The sequence below is a fragment of the Pagrus major genome, chromosome 2 (genome assembly GCF_040436345.1).
Source record: "Pagrus major chromosome 2, Pma_NU_1.0".
Lineage (NCBI taxonomy): Eukaryota > Metazoa > Chordata > Actinopteri > Spariformes > Sparidae > Pagrus > Pagrus major.
In genome coordinates this window covers 33,956,466-33,976,206 of record NC_133216.1, presented here as the reverse complement: position 1 = coordinate 33,976,206, position 19,741 = coordinate 33,956,466, and the positions used below count along the sequence as shown (strand labels likewise).

At 39.0% G+C, this 19,741-nt stretch overlaps 1 protein-coding gene across 2 annotated transcripts in view; it reads left to right on the top strand.

The window, feature by feature from the left end:
* Nucleotides 1-19,741, top strand: part of myo18ab (myosin XVIIIA b) — a 210,286-nt gene that overhangs the window by 63,020 nt on the left and 127,525 nt on the right. For both annotated transcript variants that reach the window (XM_073480324.1, XM_073480333.1), the window contains exons 3-13: nt 204-291; nt 1,964-2,070; nt 3,424-3,600; nt 4,068-4,278; nt 5,255-5,397; nt 8,215-8,315; nt 9,061-9,124; nt 9,250-9,394; nt 13,059-13,070; nt 15,555-15,725; nt 16,546-16,636. In XM_073480324.1, coding sequence (XP_073336425.1) covers nt 204-291; nt 1,964-2,070; nt 3,424-3,600; nt 4,068-4,278; nt 5,255-5,397; nt 8,215-8,315; nt 9,061-9,124; nt 9,250-9,394; nt 13,059-13,070; nt 15,555-15,725; nt 16,546-16,636 — 1,310 coding nt within the window. The remainder of the gene's footprint in view (nt 1-203; nt 292-1,963; nt 2,071-3,423; nt 3,601-4,067; nt 4,279-5,254; nt 5,398-8,214; nt 8,316-9,060; nt 9,125-9,249; nt 9,395-13,058; nt 13,071-15,554; nt 15,726-16,545; nt 16,637-19,741) is intronic.

The following is a 19,741-nucleotide window of genomic DNA, read 5'->3' as shown; positions in this document are numbered from 1 at the left end:
CTTTCCCCCACTGCATGGTCATCATTTTGACAAGCTTTTTCCTTCATAACCTTTCAGCATGTACTAGTGTCTGACTGGAAATACTGGAAAAGAGTCAGTAGTCAGTATTACTATGAGTGGTCCAGTTATGTGGCTTGGCAAAAAATTATTTCCCCGTCCCTGCTGTCCAGTAATTTTTTTTCCTTGTCCCTTCTATCCACCAGGTGAAGACAGAGGAGCAGATTGCAGCAGAGCAGGCCTGGTATGGATCAGAGAAAGTTTGGCTAATCCACAAAGATGGCTTCTCCCTGGGTGAGATTTCAAGCCATTTTTGAAGATATTTGAACTTTTAAAAAACAGTAAATGGTAAAAACAAACTAAAACAACTCTTTAAACAAATCCCATTTGAACTACTCGCATAAAACTTGTTCCTGCAAAAATGTGCCACAACAAAAAGCTCTCCCGCAATAATAAACTTTAAAACCATACATATTCACTGCCATAGCTAGTAAATAAAAGTAAGGAGAAATAAGAATGATCATGTTCGCCAAAATCCTCTCCGTACATATTTTTTTCCACCTCAATATTACAATAAAAGACAATGACTTAAAGGATTACTCGATTGTTACTGTGTCAGTTCATAAAGTCCATCAAAAAATGTGTGACAGCGGTCCCACAGTAAGTCGGTATTGATACTGTAGCATGCAAAACTCCTCCTTTTCATCTAGTCCCTACCTGTTGATCATTATTTGGCATTATTGAACTCTACTACTGCTACTGAATTTACCTGTGATGTCTGACAAACAGACAAACAAACCAACAAACAAACTGATCCAAAGAAATAACCTTCTTGGTGGAGGTAGTAACAGAAAAGACAGGTCTAGTCTATGGATCTTCATATTACATGGTGTGTACATTACAAAGGTGTAATAGTACATAAAATTCACAAGTTCAGTAGGAACTTAGGTTTTGGGTCACAGTTAGGCATGTTTTTGATACACCAGGGAAACAAATGCTAGAAATAATATTTTTGCCTTTTTTCTTTTTTTTTAGAAAACTGGCTAATTGGCCATAAATCTGACTGTAACTGTTAAGGCTCTCAAATTCTGGCATATTGTATGTAAGATAATATAAATGACAAATGTCAAAATGTAGCTACATCGTGACACTCATTATACAGAGCAGCACAACTCGACTGGTCAACAAGCCGCATTGGTGGCACATTCTAGCAGAGCTCAAGCACTTATTTATATATACTTACTATACTTTAAATCTGTATTCTTTAGACTGAGTATGGTCACATATCTGCAGTGATAAACACCAAATCTGCAGTGAAAGACTGCCACAACACTGTAGAGAGAAGGACTCGCCTTTCACACATTCAGGTGATAAATGACATGTTTAAAGTATTTTCACAGGCATACCTGACTTCAGCTAAACAGCATTGCTGTACAGTTTGACATTTGTCCGTTTTCACTGTTACTATACTGGACAGCCATAATGTCCCATACAATGGATCTAGATGTCATGGTCTTTAATTTGTGTTCAGAGGCAGCAACACTAAATGAGATTTTCTACACCAGCTTAGTCAACTAACATGCTACAGCTGGGGCACTGCCAACATTTCCTGGGTAACACTGACGCTCTACAATTTCTTTTCTGTTTGTGGGAGTATGTAGACATACAGTAAATAGACTATTTTGGGTCAACAGACTTAACAAACCTTTCATGGTTGGTGAAGGTTATAAGATTGGAAATGTTTCTGTTACCAGAGAGAGAAGGTTATGTGGTCTCCTCCCATTGTAAGAGGCCTGAGAAGCTCTGGTTACATTCATTTGGTGGTTTGTGGTCTAAAAGTTTAAAAAATAAAAATCCTATATTTTTCCTGCTTTGGTTTTGCCTTTGAATTAATCAGTTGAGACAAAAACAGATGAGTATGAGAACTGATAGCTATCCTGTGTTTGTTTCCCTTTTCTCCTCCCAGCCACTGTGGTGAAGACAGAGGATGGCTCTCTGCCAGAGGGCAAGGTGAAAATCAAACTTGAACATGATGGGACAACACTGGATGTGGACGAAGACGATGTAGAGAAGGTAAACAGGATATGGTTAAAGATGATTAATGGCTGTGCAATAGTTTTTAATAATTTTTGCTTATGGACATTATAAATTATATCATTTGGAAGACTGAATCATGTCAATTGAGGATGTGCAGTACCCATCCTCAAATTTCTATAGGTTGGCGTTTTCATAAGTTGTCTGTCTGTGCATCATGCTTGTGTTTGTATGTAAATGTATGTTGGGATGTGTGATGTATGAATGTATGTCTGTTTGTACATGGGGATTTGACTTGTGCACTTTATCCTATATGTGTAGCACTTTTTAACTGTGTTTTAAGAGGTGCTTTACAAATAAAGTTGTTGTTGTTGTTATTATTATTATTATTTTTGTTATTATTACTATTATTATTATTGGTACGATAAACATAATAGACATGCAATATGCTGTTTCTCTCATAATGTTGTTTACTGATGACACAAACACCTTAAAGTCTGACAAGAAGACCTCTATCTTACTGAACTTATTAGCATTAAATATAACATATTTTTCTTTTTACTTTCAACATATCCCATGTGCAGAGCCCAACAATGAATTGATCCTAATTACAAATATTGTGTGCGTATCCAGAGCCTTACTGGCAGATTCCACTGGGCACGTCTGTATTCTGGCTGTAGCCGATCACGGCAGTTTTAGATCTTGCGCCATGGTGCGTTTCATCAGCGTCCCGGAAGCGGCCCTCTGCGCTGCTTTGCTGAGAATCTTCACCAAGTCAATTTTTTATTGAAGCGGACAGCAGCCGCTTCCAGCTGCACAGAGCTAATAGAGCCAGGCTGGAAGTCAGACAGCAGAATGGCATAGTGCATCTGGTCAGTTACAACACCCTGTGCAGACGTGGGATCTACAGCACAACAAGAAAATCAGACATGTAAGCAATAAACTCACTTAAAACGCACTAACAATGAAACGATTTAACTTCGTAGCCTAGTCAACCACAGTAGAAGCACAAAACATCTAGGAGAAATGACGAAACACACATAATCTGAGCAAGTCAAAAATATCAGGCAGGGATGACGCTCAGCTCCAGAAGCATTCCTGGTGGGATATGGAGGATGAAACAAAACAGCGTTGCACATGCCAGGTAATAGAGACATGCCCAGTGGAATCAAGGAGTTATGTGCTGCCTCAACATTCCTCCAACTGATGCTCCGTACTTGACCTTAATTACCTGAACCCAGACTTCATTTCCCCAGATCATCTTACATTACCACTGGACTGTGGAGCTAGTCTCACTAGCTCCACGTCCAATGGTTCAGGGCTTAAAAAGTCTGTATCTGGTATACATCTTTTGCTATTTGAATGCCATAATCGTCATCTCTGTTTGTGTAGGCCAACCCTCCATCATATGGCCGATCAGAGGACCTAGCCTCACTGCTCTATCTGAATGAATCCAGTGTGATGCACTGCCTAAGGCAGCGCTACGGAGGCAACCTCATCCACACCTACGCTGGACCCAACATGGTTGTCATCAACCCCCTCAGCACACCCTCCATGTACTCTGAGAAGGTAAGCTTTAAGACTCGCTGACTGCAGCAAGCTAGTATTTTATTAATGCCCATAGTTTTGGAATGATATGTTCAAATTTCAGTTTCAGTCCATGTTGTGTAAATAACACAAGCATTGTTTTGCTGAAAATTTGAAGCAAACAAACATTAGACAAGTTTCTCTCACCAAATGAAAAATATTAAAATTGGTAAATTATTTTGATAAAATAAATAATATTGCTCAAGCAATTTTACAGTGTAACGTAAATAGAATTTCTAGGATGAGTGAGGCAGTGTATTAAATTCTACCTGAAATTGAACTCTGAAGAAATATGAAATATAAAATGTCTTAATCATGTTGATAAGCTTGCAGACCACCTGTCAAGCATTAGCAGCACTGTGGTTGTGGCTGATATTTAATTGCCTCATTTTGTTCGTGCTTCTTTTGTGCTCCTCCCTTGCTTTGAGTGTCTTTTGCCTCCTCATCAGGTGATGCACATGTTCAAAGGATGTCGACGTGAGGACTCTGCTCCTCATATCTACTCTGTAGCTCAGTCGGCCTACCGCAACCTACTTACCACCCGGCAGGATCAGTCCATCGTGCTGCTGGGCAAATCTGGCAGTGGCAAGACCACAAACTGTCAGCACCTGGTCCAGTATTTGGTCTCCATTGCTGGGAGCACGGGCAAAATTTTCTCTGGTGAGACTGCAGACAGTGAAGAGGGGAACAGAGTAAAAATACATGAATGAATATGATGCACGTCACTTCGTAAGATGTGCATAGTGTTGTGCTGTATCACTGCAGTGGGAACTGATGTAGAGTTTGTTAGACAAAAAGAGGTAACAGAACTGCAGTCTGTAAATGGTTTCCTGAAATATAATATGGAGTCATTTTTCTAAACCTAACTTCCACAAAAACAAATTATCTAAAAATTGAGATTTTTCTTTTTTTCTCTGGTGGGAATGATCATTTTTGCATCACAGTTTTCATTTTTGGATCTGTACCAAACAAACATGTTTTCTTACATATTGTGAAGTTGTGTTTGCCAGATCATCTCTGCAGCACTACAGTTCTTTGTTATAATGTTGATTCTCACACATTTTACGCTAAACAAAAACTTGCAGATTCTTGTGATTTGGATATTGTACTTTTTTGTGATTTTGTGATTTCAATTCATTTCGATTAATTGTGCAGCCCTATTGCCAATACGGTAAACAAACCAACAGTTTATCGAAACCACTTTAGTTGTAGGTAAACTTGAAAACTGTCAAAACTGAAGCAGGAAGTGGGTCTATAAACTGATGGATGTTTACAGCAGACAGTTGAAAATAAAAATAGGTGGGTGTTCTTGTGAGCTTTGGTCTTTTCAGTCCGTGATCAGTTTTGTGCATAAGTACCGGTTGCAGACTTACTAGCATCATGGGTGAGTTATCTCTGATGTGACTGATAACTATAGGTTCTGTCTACATGCTGGAACATTTCGAATTTGTCACCTATTCAAGGATGTAATAAGTTGCATGTAGACAAACTGCTCAAGTATTAATTGATAAACAACAGCAGGCGGAACAGAATTCTAGAATCCAATAAAATGGTGATAGCCAATTTTCAAGAGTTTTCACTGATCCCACAGAAGAAATGATGAGTTACAGTGTTTTATGTCTTTGCGCTGACACAGCTGAGAAGTGGCAGGCCGTTTACACCATCCTGGAGGCTTTTGGCAACAGCTCCACGTCTATGAACACCAACGCCAGCCGCTTCTCCCACGTAGTGTCCCTCGACTTTGACCAGGCTGGCCAGGTGGCCTTTGCCTCCATCCAGGTAACACACACACACACACACACACACACACACACACACACACACACACACACACACACACACACACACACACACAGAGATCTGTACTGACCTACACCTTTTGCATGCCTCAGAGTCTCTTCATTTCAAACATACCATACTAATGTCTAGTTCTATTAACTAAGGCCTTCAGATTAACTTTCACACTTTCTGCACTGGTGCACCTGACTACAGAAAATATGATTATAGGCTAATATTTGTTCAAATGCAAGTGTTTATTCATCCAGCCTGTGTTTGTTAAAAGTATTTTTATGGCTACATTTTTTGAATAAAGCCTGCATGAATATCAGGCGTGCTGGTGCAACCAATGAAAATGTTTAGTCGCACTTGATAGATTTTTAGTCAGTTAAACGTCAGGGATATCAATCTGTCCATTTAGGAAGCACAAGTGATTGTGAATCAGTTTCACCTGCATTTGTTGCAAATGAAAGTGACAACAGGTGCAATGGAGAGGCAAAAGCAAGACAACCACCAAAAAGAGAATGGTTTTGCATGTGGTGGTCACACACAACTGCTCTCTCCTTATCCTTCCTGACTGATACTTCTCTAGTTTTGTGTTCTGCTAGTGTCCTTGTTGTGGATACTGGTAGCCTGAGGCGGTACCTGCAGCCCAATCAGTTTGTACAGATAGTCCAGCTCCTCCAGGATGGCACATCCATACGTACGGTCGTAAGAAGGTTTGCTGTGTCTCCCAGCACAGTCTCAAGAGCATGGAGGAGATACCAGGAAACTGGCCGTTACATAAGAAGAGCTAGACAGGGCTGTAGAAGGGCATCAACCCAGCAGCAGGACCGGCATCTGCTCCTTTGTTAGAGAAGGAACAGGAGGAGCACTGCCAGAGCCCTATGAAATGACCTCCAGCAGGCTACTGGTGTGAATGTGTCTGACCAAACTGTCAGAAATAGACTCCATGAGGGTGGCATGAGGGCCCGATGTCCTCTAGTGGGACCTGTGCTCACAGCCCAGCACAGTGCAGCTCGAATGGCATTCACTAGGGAACACCAGAATTGGCAGGTCTGCCATTGGCGCCCCATTCTCTTCACAGACAAAGCAGGTTCACTCTGAGCACCTGTTACAGGCAGGAGAGAGTCTGGAAATGCCGTGGTGAACGTTCTCCTGCCTGTAACATCATCCAGCATGACCAGTGTGGCAGTGGGTCAGTGATGGTCTGTAAAGGGTCGCACAGACCTCCATGTCATAGCCAGCGGTACCCTGACTGTTGTTAGGTTCCGGGATGAAATCGTCAGAGCGACTGTCAGACATTACGCTGCTGCAGTGGGCCCTGGGTTCCTCCTGGTGCAGGACAATGCCCGGCCTCATGTGGGTTGAGTCTGTAGGCAGTTCCTGGATGATGAAGGCATCGATGTCATTGACTGGCCCTCTCATTCCCTGGACCTAAATCCAATTGAGCAACTATGGGATGTTATGTATCGGTGCATCCAACGCCTCCAAGTGCACACTGTCCAGGAGCTCACTGATGCCCTGATCAAGGTCTGGTAGAAGATCCTCCAGGACACCGTCCGCTGACTCATCAGGGGCATGCCCAGATGTTGTCGTGGGTGCTTACAGGCACTCTGGGGTAGGGCTGAACGATTTTAGGAAAAGATCTAATTGCGATTTTTCTGGCAAATATTGCGATTTTGATTTGATTCACGATTTCCTTCAAATCAAGCTTCAGTGCAATATTCACAATGTACAGTAACATCAAAACATTAAATGCTATTACTCTAATGCAAGGATGAAAACTAAAGTTAAAAATTGCTTCCAAATGTATTTATTAACGGATATTATATATTAGATATTTATATACAGAGTTACACTGGCAAAAGATGCTGTAATTGTAGTCTCTTTGCTACAGTGGGCCTGAGTATCATTTTCACCTGACTTTTTACCGGACTTTTCACCGGACTTTTTTGTCATGCACTCGTCATGCAAATGCCTGTGGTGATTTTTCAAGTGCCGGTATGAATTGGTTGTGTTTCCACTGGATGTTGCAACTTTACCGCGACAGGTTTTACACAGTACCTGTTTCTGGTGCACGTCTGCAGCCTCAAACCCAAAATACTCCCAAATGACCGACGTGCTGTTTTTCTTGGGGATTAAATCCCTAACTCCGCTTCTGGTCCAGCTGAAGCCATTTCAGGACACGTTAAGGAGCAGGTTAATACTGATTGGTTAGCGTGACCTGTCCACAAATAGCATGCCGCTTCTGATTGGTGAGCTTGGCAGGATGGTAGGGAGACGGCATGTATGTGTAAAATAGTTGACACAACAGATCCTGGGATCACATGATCACGTTGTCTGAAATCGCAATTTCGATCAGAAAACGATAAATCGTTCAGCCCTACTCTGGGGCCATACACATTACTGAGTCACATTTTGAGTTGGATCAGCCTGTCAACTAAATTTTTAACTTTGATTTTCAGTGTGATTTGGATCCAGCCCTCAATGGGTTGATGATTTTGGTTTCCATTGACTGTTGTTACGTCATTTTGTTTGCAACAAATTATACAATGTACATCAGTAAAGATTTTCAACTTGAATAATTTGTTCATCAAGATCTGATGTGTGATTAAAGCGTTCCCTTAATTTTTTGGAGCAGTGTAGTTTCACAGTTGAAATATAAACCAAAACTAACCAAAGTGTTTCAGATATTACAGGTTTGCAGAACAAAATTGAGACTGTCTAGGCACTCAAATCCACCCACACTTCAACATACTGTACTGTTTATATCCATAGAATATGCATGCTCCTGACTCAGTTCTTCTTTGTGTTTAGACGATGCTGCTGGAGAAACTGCGTGTGAGCAGACGACCTGAAGCAGAGTCCACATTCAACGTCTTTTACTACTTGATGGCCGGAGCCGACAGCAGCCTGAAGTGATTCTTCTAGCAATTCTTTATCAACAGTTTTTGAATAGCATAATTGTGGAGTATTTAAAATGTTAAATGTTTTCCAAATTATACATATTTATTGTATTTATTTATTGTTTATTGTTTAGTTGTTTCTGGCCAGTTAGTGTTTACAGACAGGAGAAGAAATCATGCAGTGTGTTGTGGTTCCTCCTTATCTTTTTTGTTGAGATTATTTTAAACATTTTATAATTTGATAGAATTAGCAGGAGAAATAATCATAAAATAATCAAACTGATCAGCAAACATAAAATGGTGTAATATTGGTCAGACAGCACAGTGTTCTGAGAGTTTCTTAGAAAAATGTCTTTAATGATTCAGATGATCAAGTATCAGGTCAGAGCCACAGCTTACCTCACTCTGATGAAATTTACTCTTCAACAGCTCTCTCTGAGTTTACAGTCCTTGTTGCCAAAGCCACTGTTTCATCTAAATTTAGTGACGGGGCTGAGTCTGAAATCACTCCCTGGTTCCCTCTGTTTACTCTTCCCTATAAAATAATCACTCAGTAGTTCACTCTAAATGCCTTGACTTTTGAATCCTTATCATTTTGCATTACAGATGCCAGTTAGTGTTTGATAAACTAAATCAAAAAACAGTGAAATTCATGTGATATTAAAAATGTTGAACAACGTCCAGAGGCGTCAGCATTTCACTGACACCCAGGAACTTCCTGACCCCAGCAGCTTGCCTCTCTCCTCCTCTCTCCCAGAACGGAGCTGCACTTTAACCACCTGGCTGAGAACAGTGCTTTTGGGATCCTACCTCAGTCTAAGGTGATTACACTAAAATGATTTAACTGAGATATGTCTGTTTGAAGGGATTCATTTCACATTTCCATTGTGTGATCTATGTGGCCTATTATGATCAGTAAAGTTTGATCTGATCTTATCTCCTCCAGCCTGAGGACAAGCAGCGAGCCTCACAGCAGTTCACCAAGCTGCAGGCAGCCATGAAGGTGCTGGGCATCTCTGGTGAAGAGCAGAAGGCCCTCTGGCTCATCTTGGGAGCCATTTATCACTTGGGGGCTGCAGGAGCCACTAAAGGTAGGAACTCCCAACTAACAGGCAGCAAATACATTAGCTCTTTCGTGAATGTGCCCCTGACTGTAGTGCTCCATAGCAGCACTATAGCATTTACTATCTTAGACATTTTAAAAGGGGAGAGGTCAAACCAGGAACAGGCTCATTGAGATGGGGCCAAATATACTGGGAACGAATCGTGAAAATTCTTGTACACAGATGTTTGATAGGCAAGGTCAAGGTTAATTTTGAGACCTGGCTGGATGTTCGATTTTGTTGTGTGTGTTCTCATCTTGTAATGGCAGATAAGCCCAGAACACAATCTCCAAGACACTTAGTTTATTCCTTTTACAAAACTCACAACTAAGACAAATGTTGATGTATCATTTGCATGTGGATGAAGATAAACTAACTCAGATATGCATATTTAACTAAATACATGCATGACATCTCTTTTGTCTGTCTTTAAGACAGCAGTGGCAAATTTCTCCTCCTGTTTTTATCCTCTGTATTGGTCCAAGCTCAGTATAACTTGAAGACTGTGATGTCACTCACAGAATCACATTCCTTTTCATCAAATGACAAGTAGGACAATGAGAGGGAAAACCAAAAGCACTGTAATATGTAAATACTCTAATGCTTCCTGGCTTTGATTTAATAAACAATTCAAAGATGAGTTCTCATTCACCATTTATTCACCATTTATTCACCATTTCACCATTAGATCAACTGAGGAGTTAAAAGTTTGAATTCAGCATTTGTAAAGGTTTATTAATATCAGTTACAACTTTATAATTGGCATCCAAATAATGTAGATAAATGAACTACACAGTATTTATTAACTATTTACAAATGTTTATGAACATTGGCTGCAACTTAACAATAAACAATTTCTTTGTTTATAAATGCTGGTTTATAAACAGGGATTTAGAGGGTTCCTTTTAAAAATGTATTCTGATACAGTTACGTAATGTAACTTAATTATTTTCTGTTACTCTTTAATTACCTCAATACCGAACATATGCAAATGAAGACTAGAGAAAATGTGTGCACATGTGCCCTTGCAGTTACAGACCAGTATATCATTCTTTATCTTAAAATTTTAGTCCTGTTAGTTATCCCCATTTTTTCTAAATGTATATGTAATCTAATTCCGTTTTTTTCTGGATTACAGTTATCTTTCTTGTGTATCCTAATTACGTAATTCCGTTACATGTATTCCTTTACTCTCCAGGCCTGTTTATAAAGCATTTAATTGTTTGTTAACAGTGAAATAACTACAAACTTAAGTTTAATTAACTATAAATGTACCATTTATTAATGAAGGTTATTATAGTGTGTTAAAAAATCAATTTATAAAATGGAGTCAGATAATCAAATAGTGTGACAGAACAACTGGACTTTATAGCAGTCACCACTAATTGTATACCTGGTGGTCAGTGTCAAATTTACATGGAGCAGTGGAACCAACTTCAGGACTTTTGACTTGTTGCCTGAACCTACTATTTTCTTTCACATTGTAAATATAATGTAGATGTTGATGTTTTCTATTCAGGAAGGCAACAGTTAGTTCCTCCTTTGTCTTTCTTTTTCTCATATCGCTGTCTCTGAACACTTGGTTTATTGGTTTTACCAAGCGTCTCTGTCCTGCCAACCACGTATTCATTTAAGTTACCTCATTACTTGAACATTAATGACGGCATGACCCTGCTCTAATTACCATAAACTGTACTGAATTACATGCAAATCCTTTTCACTCAAGTAAAATATACAGACTGGAGTTGACTTTCCACCATGGCCACCAGGTGTCAGGCTTGACATTTGAATGCACACACTCAGCAGGCAGCATACTGTTTTTCTGTTAGCCGCTGTTTGACGTCACACTGATTGTTCAGTTTGTAAATTGTAGAGAACGATAGTCAACTTAAAGAGTCACCCAAATCACAAAAACCCCTTTCTCACTATAGTGGCACCTAACAGTGAAGTCTTTCCAGATGTTAGAACCCGTCTTCAGTCATTTGCTCACATTCAGCCTCAAGAGCATTAGTGAGGTCCAACACACAATCTGCTCTCACAAAGGTGTGTTGGCTGGTGTTAAAGTCAGGGCTCTGTGCAGGCCAGTAAAGTAGTTCTACACCCAACTAAATAGTTTCTTTATATAGCTGGCTTTGGGCACAGGGGCATTGTTGTTGAAACAGGAAAAGGCCTTCAAAGTACCACAAGAAACCCATCATTGTCTAAAATATCATTGTATGACTTGGTATTGTCCAAGACCAAACCAGGTTAAAAAGACCCAAGGTATGTCCTCAAACAAGACCCATAAAGAGCATGCAGAAGTATGTTGAGGTTGTTATACTTCTGGCCATATAGTGTATCTGCAGGGCAAGATTCTATGACAGGTAAGTGACAAAATGTTCTTTGTATTCTTTGTAACCGACCAATAAGGATTCTGTTTGCTCTCTAGTTTGTAAAACCTGTAAACACTGGATTGTAGTTAACAGATAAGTGCAGTCAGTTAAAGTCCTCCAAGTTAAGCAGCATACATATACAGACCTGTATGTACACTAGCATGGTGCTGGTGATTAGCCTAATGCTGTCTACATAACTTTTGCTATGATTTGGCTCTATAAGACCTGAAGTCAAGTCTCACATGCAGTATCTGGTCTTTATGAAGAGTAATGTCTGCCTAATAATGATATTAATAGCCAAGTCATCTAACCTGTTCAAAAAGTATGACAATGCATTTATTAATTTGTGTTATGATTACTGATATCTAGTAAAAATACCTCTGACCAGTAAGATACTGACAGACTGACAAATCATTCGAGTCATCATGACTCAAGTCAAGTCAGGTCTTAAACTTCCAAGTCCAAGTCAATTCAAGTCATTTCTCTGGTGTCAAGTCCAGTTGCAGGTCATCAAAATAGTGACTCGAATCGACTCAAGTCCACATCTCTGCCAAATACAGTGGCTTTCGCTGCGTAACGTAGTGCCTGTGGTCTTTTCCCCTAAAGGTTAATGTTCACTTTTATGATGTTAGCTGAGGTGCTAGTTTGGGCCCAGGACAGGAAGGCTCTACAGCAGGTGATTCATTGCCCAGAACATTAATAGTACCCATCTACTGAACATCAGTGATTTTGGTGAAGTGAGGTGTCTGCACAGAGCGCAAAGGATAGTGAAAGAGCAGCGTCATTCCTCAGATGTGAGATGTCTTGCATTGTTTTGTTAAATAATAATCAACCAAGGTTTTCTCCAACTAGAATAATCAGCACACCTCATCTATCAGTTTTTGCCTCCCCGCATCCACATGACAATGAAAAATACCTTGGAGCATGAAAGTACAATACTTATAAGATTTTTAAAGTCATCAGTCTGTTCTGGCTCTTACTTTACTTAGAGGACATTCTTCAGTTGAGTCTATTGTGTTTTTCTGGGGAAACCCCATCAAGGACTCATGGCAGTTGACAGAGTATCATTAACCATCCCTTTTATATATGACAGGTCTTTGTGTTTTCAACAGTTATATGTCTAACCTCTCAGCTTGCTCTTTTAAAGCATGATGCTGGGTTGTCAGTGCTGTTTTATGTTTATATTTTCCTGTGACTGAATTGATAAATCCATGAGCTGTGTTATCTCAAACCCCCTCTCTTTACTTGCATGTTTGCATGCTGCGCCCTATCAAATGCAGACGAAGATGAAGGTAATGGAAAAACAACACACAGGTTGTTGACTGTTTTTCACTTAAAACTTTGTTTCTGAGCCTCTCTTGTTTGTGTTTTCTGTCTTAATGCCTTTATCATTCTTTCCAGGCCTTAAGTCATTAGCATTTTTATTGTTTCTGCTCCTCCTCCCCCTCCTCTCTTCACCTCCTTCTCTCTTGTGTTTTGCTGTTTCCTCATGACTATTCTCCCCGCTCTCTCACCCTTTTCTGTTGCGTGAGATGAAAATCACAGGGATCAGAAGTTTGCTGTCCCTTTAAACTGCTCTCTCTGATGCTTCCCATGTCAGCCAAATTCAACTCCCAAACCGCTGTCACACTACAACACATTCTCAAAAGCAGAGTAAAGCTTGTTCACTTTCACTTCTCTAGTTAGTTTCTTGACTTTCTACCACAGAACTTGTATTCCCCAGCTTACCCTGTCGACCCCCATGAAGTTTCTTCTTGGCAGGGGCTCCTGTTGATTCTTTGGCTCTGTGTCTAAGCTTTTGATTGACTGGCTGTGTAGGCTGTCATGTTGCTTTGGTTCATTCTCACAAATGGACTTTGAATCAAACCAAATGGAGATACACCCCTCATACAGACATTCATGCAAACAATCACAGAGAGTCAAGACATGATCAGTAGTGATTAACAGTCTAAATCTGGGTTTTTAGGTTTGATTTCAATGTGATTTCCACCACATATCCCAAATAACACCAATGTTCGCTTTATATTGTATAAAGCTTTTACAGTGGCAAACATACAATATGATCCCTGTGATCATTTGTTAATTTTCTCTCTATAGAATTACATTTCCTGTAAGTTGGGGCAAGTGGAAAGAATAGATTTTCTTTAAACTGAAAAGCCAAACAGCAGAGGCCAATTTCTAGATTTTTAGTACATGATATTGCATAACCTCAAGAAACTGGATTCTACACTTCTCATGCTGCAACTCAATCACATCTTTTATGAGAAGTGTTTTGTAACTCCACATCCCCAAAGTGTTTCCAAGCCCAAATAGTCAGCTGACATTACTTGACAAAACTCCACTAGAGCAACAGATAACAATATACAACTGTATTCACATCCTGAATAGTAGTCCTTGAATCCAAAAGCAGTAACAATGCTGGGGTCTTACTGTATTTCATATTTGTACACGGACTGCACTGGAGAAATAGACAAAGTGTTATGAGCTAACTAAGCATGATATACAGTTAATAAGACAATTTTTCTGTGATCCTTCATTTTAAATATCACACAGATGCTTTCGGTGACCTATACTTATGTTGACCTTGTCAGATGCTGTCGTGATAATACAAGCAGGTAATTGATGAAAGTAATTAATAAAAGTATCCTTGCTGTGACAGCTGTGGATTTTGCTGAGGTATGAGGTTTGTGATCATCTGCACACGAGTTGGTCTGAGCAGGAGGAAACACAGCTGAACATAATCCATTAAAGAAATGCAGGGTGCTTCTGCCTGGGGTTAAGAAGACATCCTCCTGTAGACTAACTGTGATCACTCATTTTAATGTTGATAGCTGATCACACAGTTGCTGTCATTAACCTGTATTTGTTCTGATCAGACAATGATGGAATTATAGAATAATGATATGCAGCAGTGGATCACAAGTGTTTTCATTTTTATAGATTTTTTATTTTTTGCTAACGTTCCCTCTTCTGTAGACTATGTATTGCTGTCAGTTGGAATACAAAAAATGGTTTAATTTCTCTCTCATCTATTTTACCTTGTTATAAATAAAATTCTTAAAGTTTTCAGTATCAGTCAATGGTTGAGGATGGTAGTGTGGATGTCTGCTTTGTGGGGGCTGGGCATCCTAACAGGCGGTTAGTGAAACAAAAGGATACATTGTCATAGTTTGATGAGTTGGGTATTACTGCCTACACAACACAAGTTAAATTTCAAAACATGTTTTAGGCCTTTTTTTGTCTCAATTTTATCACCATGACTTTGCTTAAAAGAATAAACAATACAGGTTAATGACAACAGCTGTATTGTATGATTACAGAGAGATCACAGATATGTCAGTAGTGATCATCAGTGTGTGCATCATGAGCTCTTTCTTTTAAAAACCTTTGAAAATACAGCTGTAGAAAGTCACAAACAGGAATGGTCAGTTGTTGTGTAGAGAATTTCACTAGTGCCACTTTCAAGGGATGTATTCTCATCAATGTGCCATAACACATGCCTTTATGGGTTAAATGATAAGCTATGGTTGATACTGTTTTTGTACTTTTACAGTGTGGTTTCAGTTGGTTGTTAGCTACAGCTCAGACAAAAGCAAAAGCATTCTGCAGCTGAACAGGAATTATTGATATGTTTTCTGATAATTCTCAATGTAGCACCCTATTTACCCCATTCATCTTCCACCCTCTTCTTCGTTCTATACCTGTCATCTTCATTATCTTTCTTCTGGTTCTTATTCCATTTTTGTGTTTTAAACACTTTTTTGCTTTCTTTGTAGCTGGACGTAGGCAGTTTGCCCGTCATGAATGGGCCCAGAAGGCCGCCTACCTGCTGGGCTGTACCTTGGAGGAACTGTCCTCTTCGATCTTTAAGCACCAAGCCAAAGGACTGCAGCATTCCACCTCCTTCAGAGGAGGATCGGACGAGGCCAGCCAAGGTGACAGCTCAGGTAAAAATCTAAACTGCAGAGTCTTGAATCTCTTTTGTAAAATCATGTGTATGGTTCGGAACAGCACATCTGGAAAGGCAACATGCGGCGATATGCTAGGACTGCAACCAAGCATTTCTTTCATTACTGATATTGTTGATTATTTTCTTGATTAATTGATCAGTTGTTTGGTCTATAAAATGTCAGAAAATGCTAAACAAGTTTGATCAGTGTTCCCCAATTGTCAAGATGAGGTCCTTAAAATGTCTTGTTTTGTCCACAACCCAAAGATATTCAATTTACTGTCATGGTAAGAATAAAACCTGAAAATAGTTACATACAGTTTAGAGAAGTGAAATGTAATTGAGATCCTTTTTACAGTTATGTTGATTAAAAACTATATTGCTTGTATGTGGTGAGCCCTTGCCCTAATAAGGTATAGTCCAAAAATGATGATTTAAATCTAGGAATGTCATGTAAAAAAACAAATACTAAGAATGTGACCAAACCCTGATGCCAGCTTTAGGTTATTGACAGTTTCTGTACTGGTGTTGGTCATTACCCAACTAGAAGTGATGTCTGATATCTGATTTCTGTAAATGCTGTCTCAAAGAGTTTAGCGCTTGGAGAAAAACACTATCCTCATGTTTTGCTGGAAATGAGTACGAACGCAACCTTAAAAACACCTGTGCTGGCCCTGAAATATGGCCCCACATATCAGTTGTAGACTGGGGGTCTTTGATTAGAAGTGATTTGATTTAAAATGAATTTGACTTTCTTCATGTGGTTCTTGTCGACTCTGACTCTGATCTGTTGTCTTTGGCCCCCCTCTGTTGATCAGGCTCTAAGATCACAGCTCTGGAGTGTTTGGAGGCCATGGCATCTGGACTGTACTCTGAGATCTTCACTCTTGTCGTCTCCCTCATTAACAGGTTAGACCTCATGTTTAACTTCCAATGTGTTACTTTATTATTGTGATGCTGTCGGGAGTTTTTTTTCTTAAGCATCGAAGATGTAATTTCCAATTGTTATACCTGCTTTCGTACTCACCCTGTATTCTTTTTCCTCTTCCTCTATTCTTCCTCCCTTCCTTTTAGCTTTTGTTTCCCTGTTCCCTACCTCTCTTCTATTTATCTTCTTTTCCATTCATCTTTTCATTATTACCCCTTTTGTATCTAAAGTTTACTCCCTCTCTTCTTTCATAACAGTGTACTTCAAATGCAACAGGCCCTTTTCACTCCTTTTATCTAATATATAGTATAACTCTTAACTCCTTTTAACACAGTTTTCAGTGTTTAGATTGCAGCTGATAGTAAAAATATTTTTAGAGCTTAAGCCAATTGACAACTCAAACACTTTTCATACATTTCAACTCTTTCCAATGTTCAGTGTTTTAATATTTTTTTTTATAATGGAACTGAATAGGAGAGATCTTCCAACTTAATGGGGAATCTTCAAATCCTCTTAAACCTAGTCCCCTTTTATGTTCTACTAATGCATTTATTGAAGCTTTAAACATGTGACACGACATTGAACTATTAAACTTGTGTTTAGTTTTTTGAAAGCTTTTATAGTCTTTATAGTTTACGGTTGTTTTCTGAGTTGATAATAGGCGTGTATTGTTCTGCTTAGTGAGTCTCATGACCCACAACATTTCCCCCTTTGCTGTCCTTCTTTTGCTAAGGTTTTCTGTCGTGAAGCCTTGTACCTTCCACAACTTTCACTTTTCATCCACAATTTATACATCAAAAGCTAAATTCGTCCTGTTTAACATAATGTGTCTATTTTAAATTTCCTGCTTTAGAGCAACATCAGAGCCCTTCAACTGTCATTTTACCTCTCATAATCTTCAGCAACTTCTCCTCACTCATTTATAATTTACGCACAAAAATTACATATCTACATTTACAGCAGAGTTTTGTGACACATGGTGAAAGAATTTCAGCGAAACAACTCATAGTTTTGGTTTGAGGGTAGTACTATGGCATTTTCTAACTGTTCGTGCCCAACAATTAATCAACATTTTCAGCTCCAACATTAAAGATCATGGGATTGTCATTTGGCTGAGACGGTTTGACACCTGATCCAAAAAGGAAGAAAAAAACTCCCTCCCATCCTTTTTTAAAAACACTTGTAACACCTCAACTCATTCTCCCTCGTTCTGCTTCACTCCCAGCTTTTCTAGCAATTTGCAATTGGTTTCACCAGTTCGAAACCAATTCAATTCTTATATTCCAAAACAAATAAAATCAAATCAAATAAAAAAATGGTTGAATCAAAATTCAGAATGTGCATGAACAGATGAATAGAAGAATGCTCCTTTAGTCAAAATAAAAAAAAACAAAAAAAACAAACAAACAAACAGTAAGGCTAGAGAAGCATGGCTCTTTATTCGTTTTTTTTTTTGTTATTAAAGTCTTTCGAGTTTTTCAATGAACCTGAACATTAACACAAATGTACAAGTATGGAGAAATTAAAAATAACTAAATAAAACACAGACAAAAACCAGACTGCACAGACTAGACAGAAGCACAGCATCATCATTACACTGCCCATAACGTTAATGATTTAAGAGACCACCAGCACAGTACCAGTCTTTGAAAAAGTCATCCATTGACCCACTGAAGGGATCAAACTCCAAAAGTCCAAATAAATAAATAAAAGAGAGAGCCTGTCCTTACGCCATAATAATTTACAGAAAATGAAATATTCAAGATATCAAAGAGGCAAATACATTTCTCCAAAATATAATGTATATAATATAATAATTCATATATGATACACACATTAAACATTAGCTCAACATAGGGGTGGGCGATATGACCCCAAGTTTATGTCACTGTACTGATTTGTTTTTTCAGTGTCAGTATTATATCATGGTATTACAAAAACAAAAGGGAAACTCCTCTCAAACGTGATTAAACCTCTTTGCGCTGTATTGGCAGTGACATGGAACATATCTTAAGGAAGGCAAAAGATTTGAAAACAAAAAATGTTAATTGGCTTCAAATAGGAATAACAATGAGGTATAGGCCTATGATACTAAATACTCCATTGCTACAGCGTGCTGAAATAGACACTAGCCACATTAGCCGTGGAACATTAAATTCAACAGGTTAACCTGTAGAATAAACAGCAACCAACAGCAATATAAAAATGTACAGCTTTGAATTTGAACGTGGTAGTGATCCATCCTTGAGCTTGAGTTTTAAAGGGCATCCGAGTACTTACATTGCTGGCCCTCGTTGAGAAAGCAGTCCATAGTAAAATGGTTAGCACACACATAGACTATAAGAGTTTTCTAGCAGTTGTGGGGACGTCTCCATAAAAAAAAAAAACTCCCTTAGATGGTGGGAGTAGATGAAGACGTTTGTGTTGGTTCTTGCAGATGACAGCAGAGAAGTTTGGGTGCTTTGTATACAATGCCGAATGTTAGTGTTATCTAAGTCTGCATTAATGACGAAAGCAGAAATTACTTGATTTAACTCTAGAGCTATAAGTATGTGTTTTGCCCTCTTTGTGCATGTTATTGCAGCCACGGTAAAGCACATAAAAACACTAAGGGCAGAAATGACGGTGTTGCAAAATCCATGTCGTGGCCAAGCATGCTCTGGTGATGGTGACAAAACTGGTATACCGCCCACTGCCAGCTCAACATTGATTCAGTATCATTACATTAAGCCTTGCTTCAGTACAGTCCATAAAGGAACGTACACTGTATGCACAATTATTAGGCAAGTCAGTATTTTGACCATATCATCATTATTATGCATATTTTCCAACGCCAAGCTGTATAAACTGGAATGCTTATTGGATTAAAGCATATCAGGTGGTGTGTATTTGTGTAATGAGGGAGGGTGTGGCCTAAGGAGATCAACACCCTATATCAAGGTGTGCATAATTATTAGGCAGCTTCTTTTCCTCAGGCAAAATGGGCCAAAAAAAGAAATTTAACTGACTCTGAAAAGTCAAAAATTGTAAAAAGTCTTTCAGAGGGATGTAGCACTCTTGAAATTGCCAAGATAATGGGGCATGAT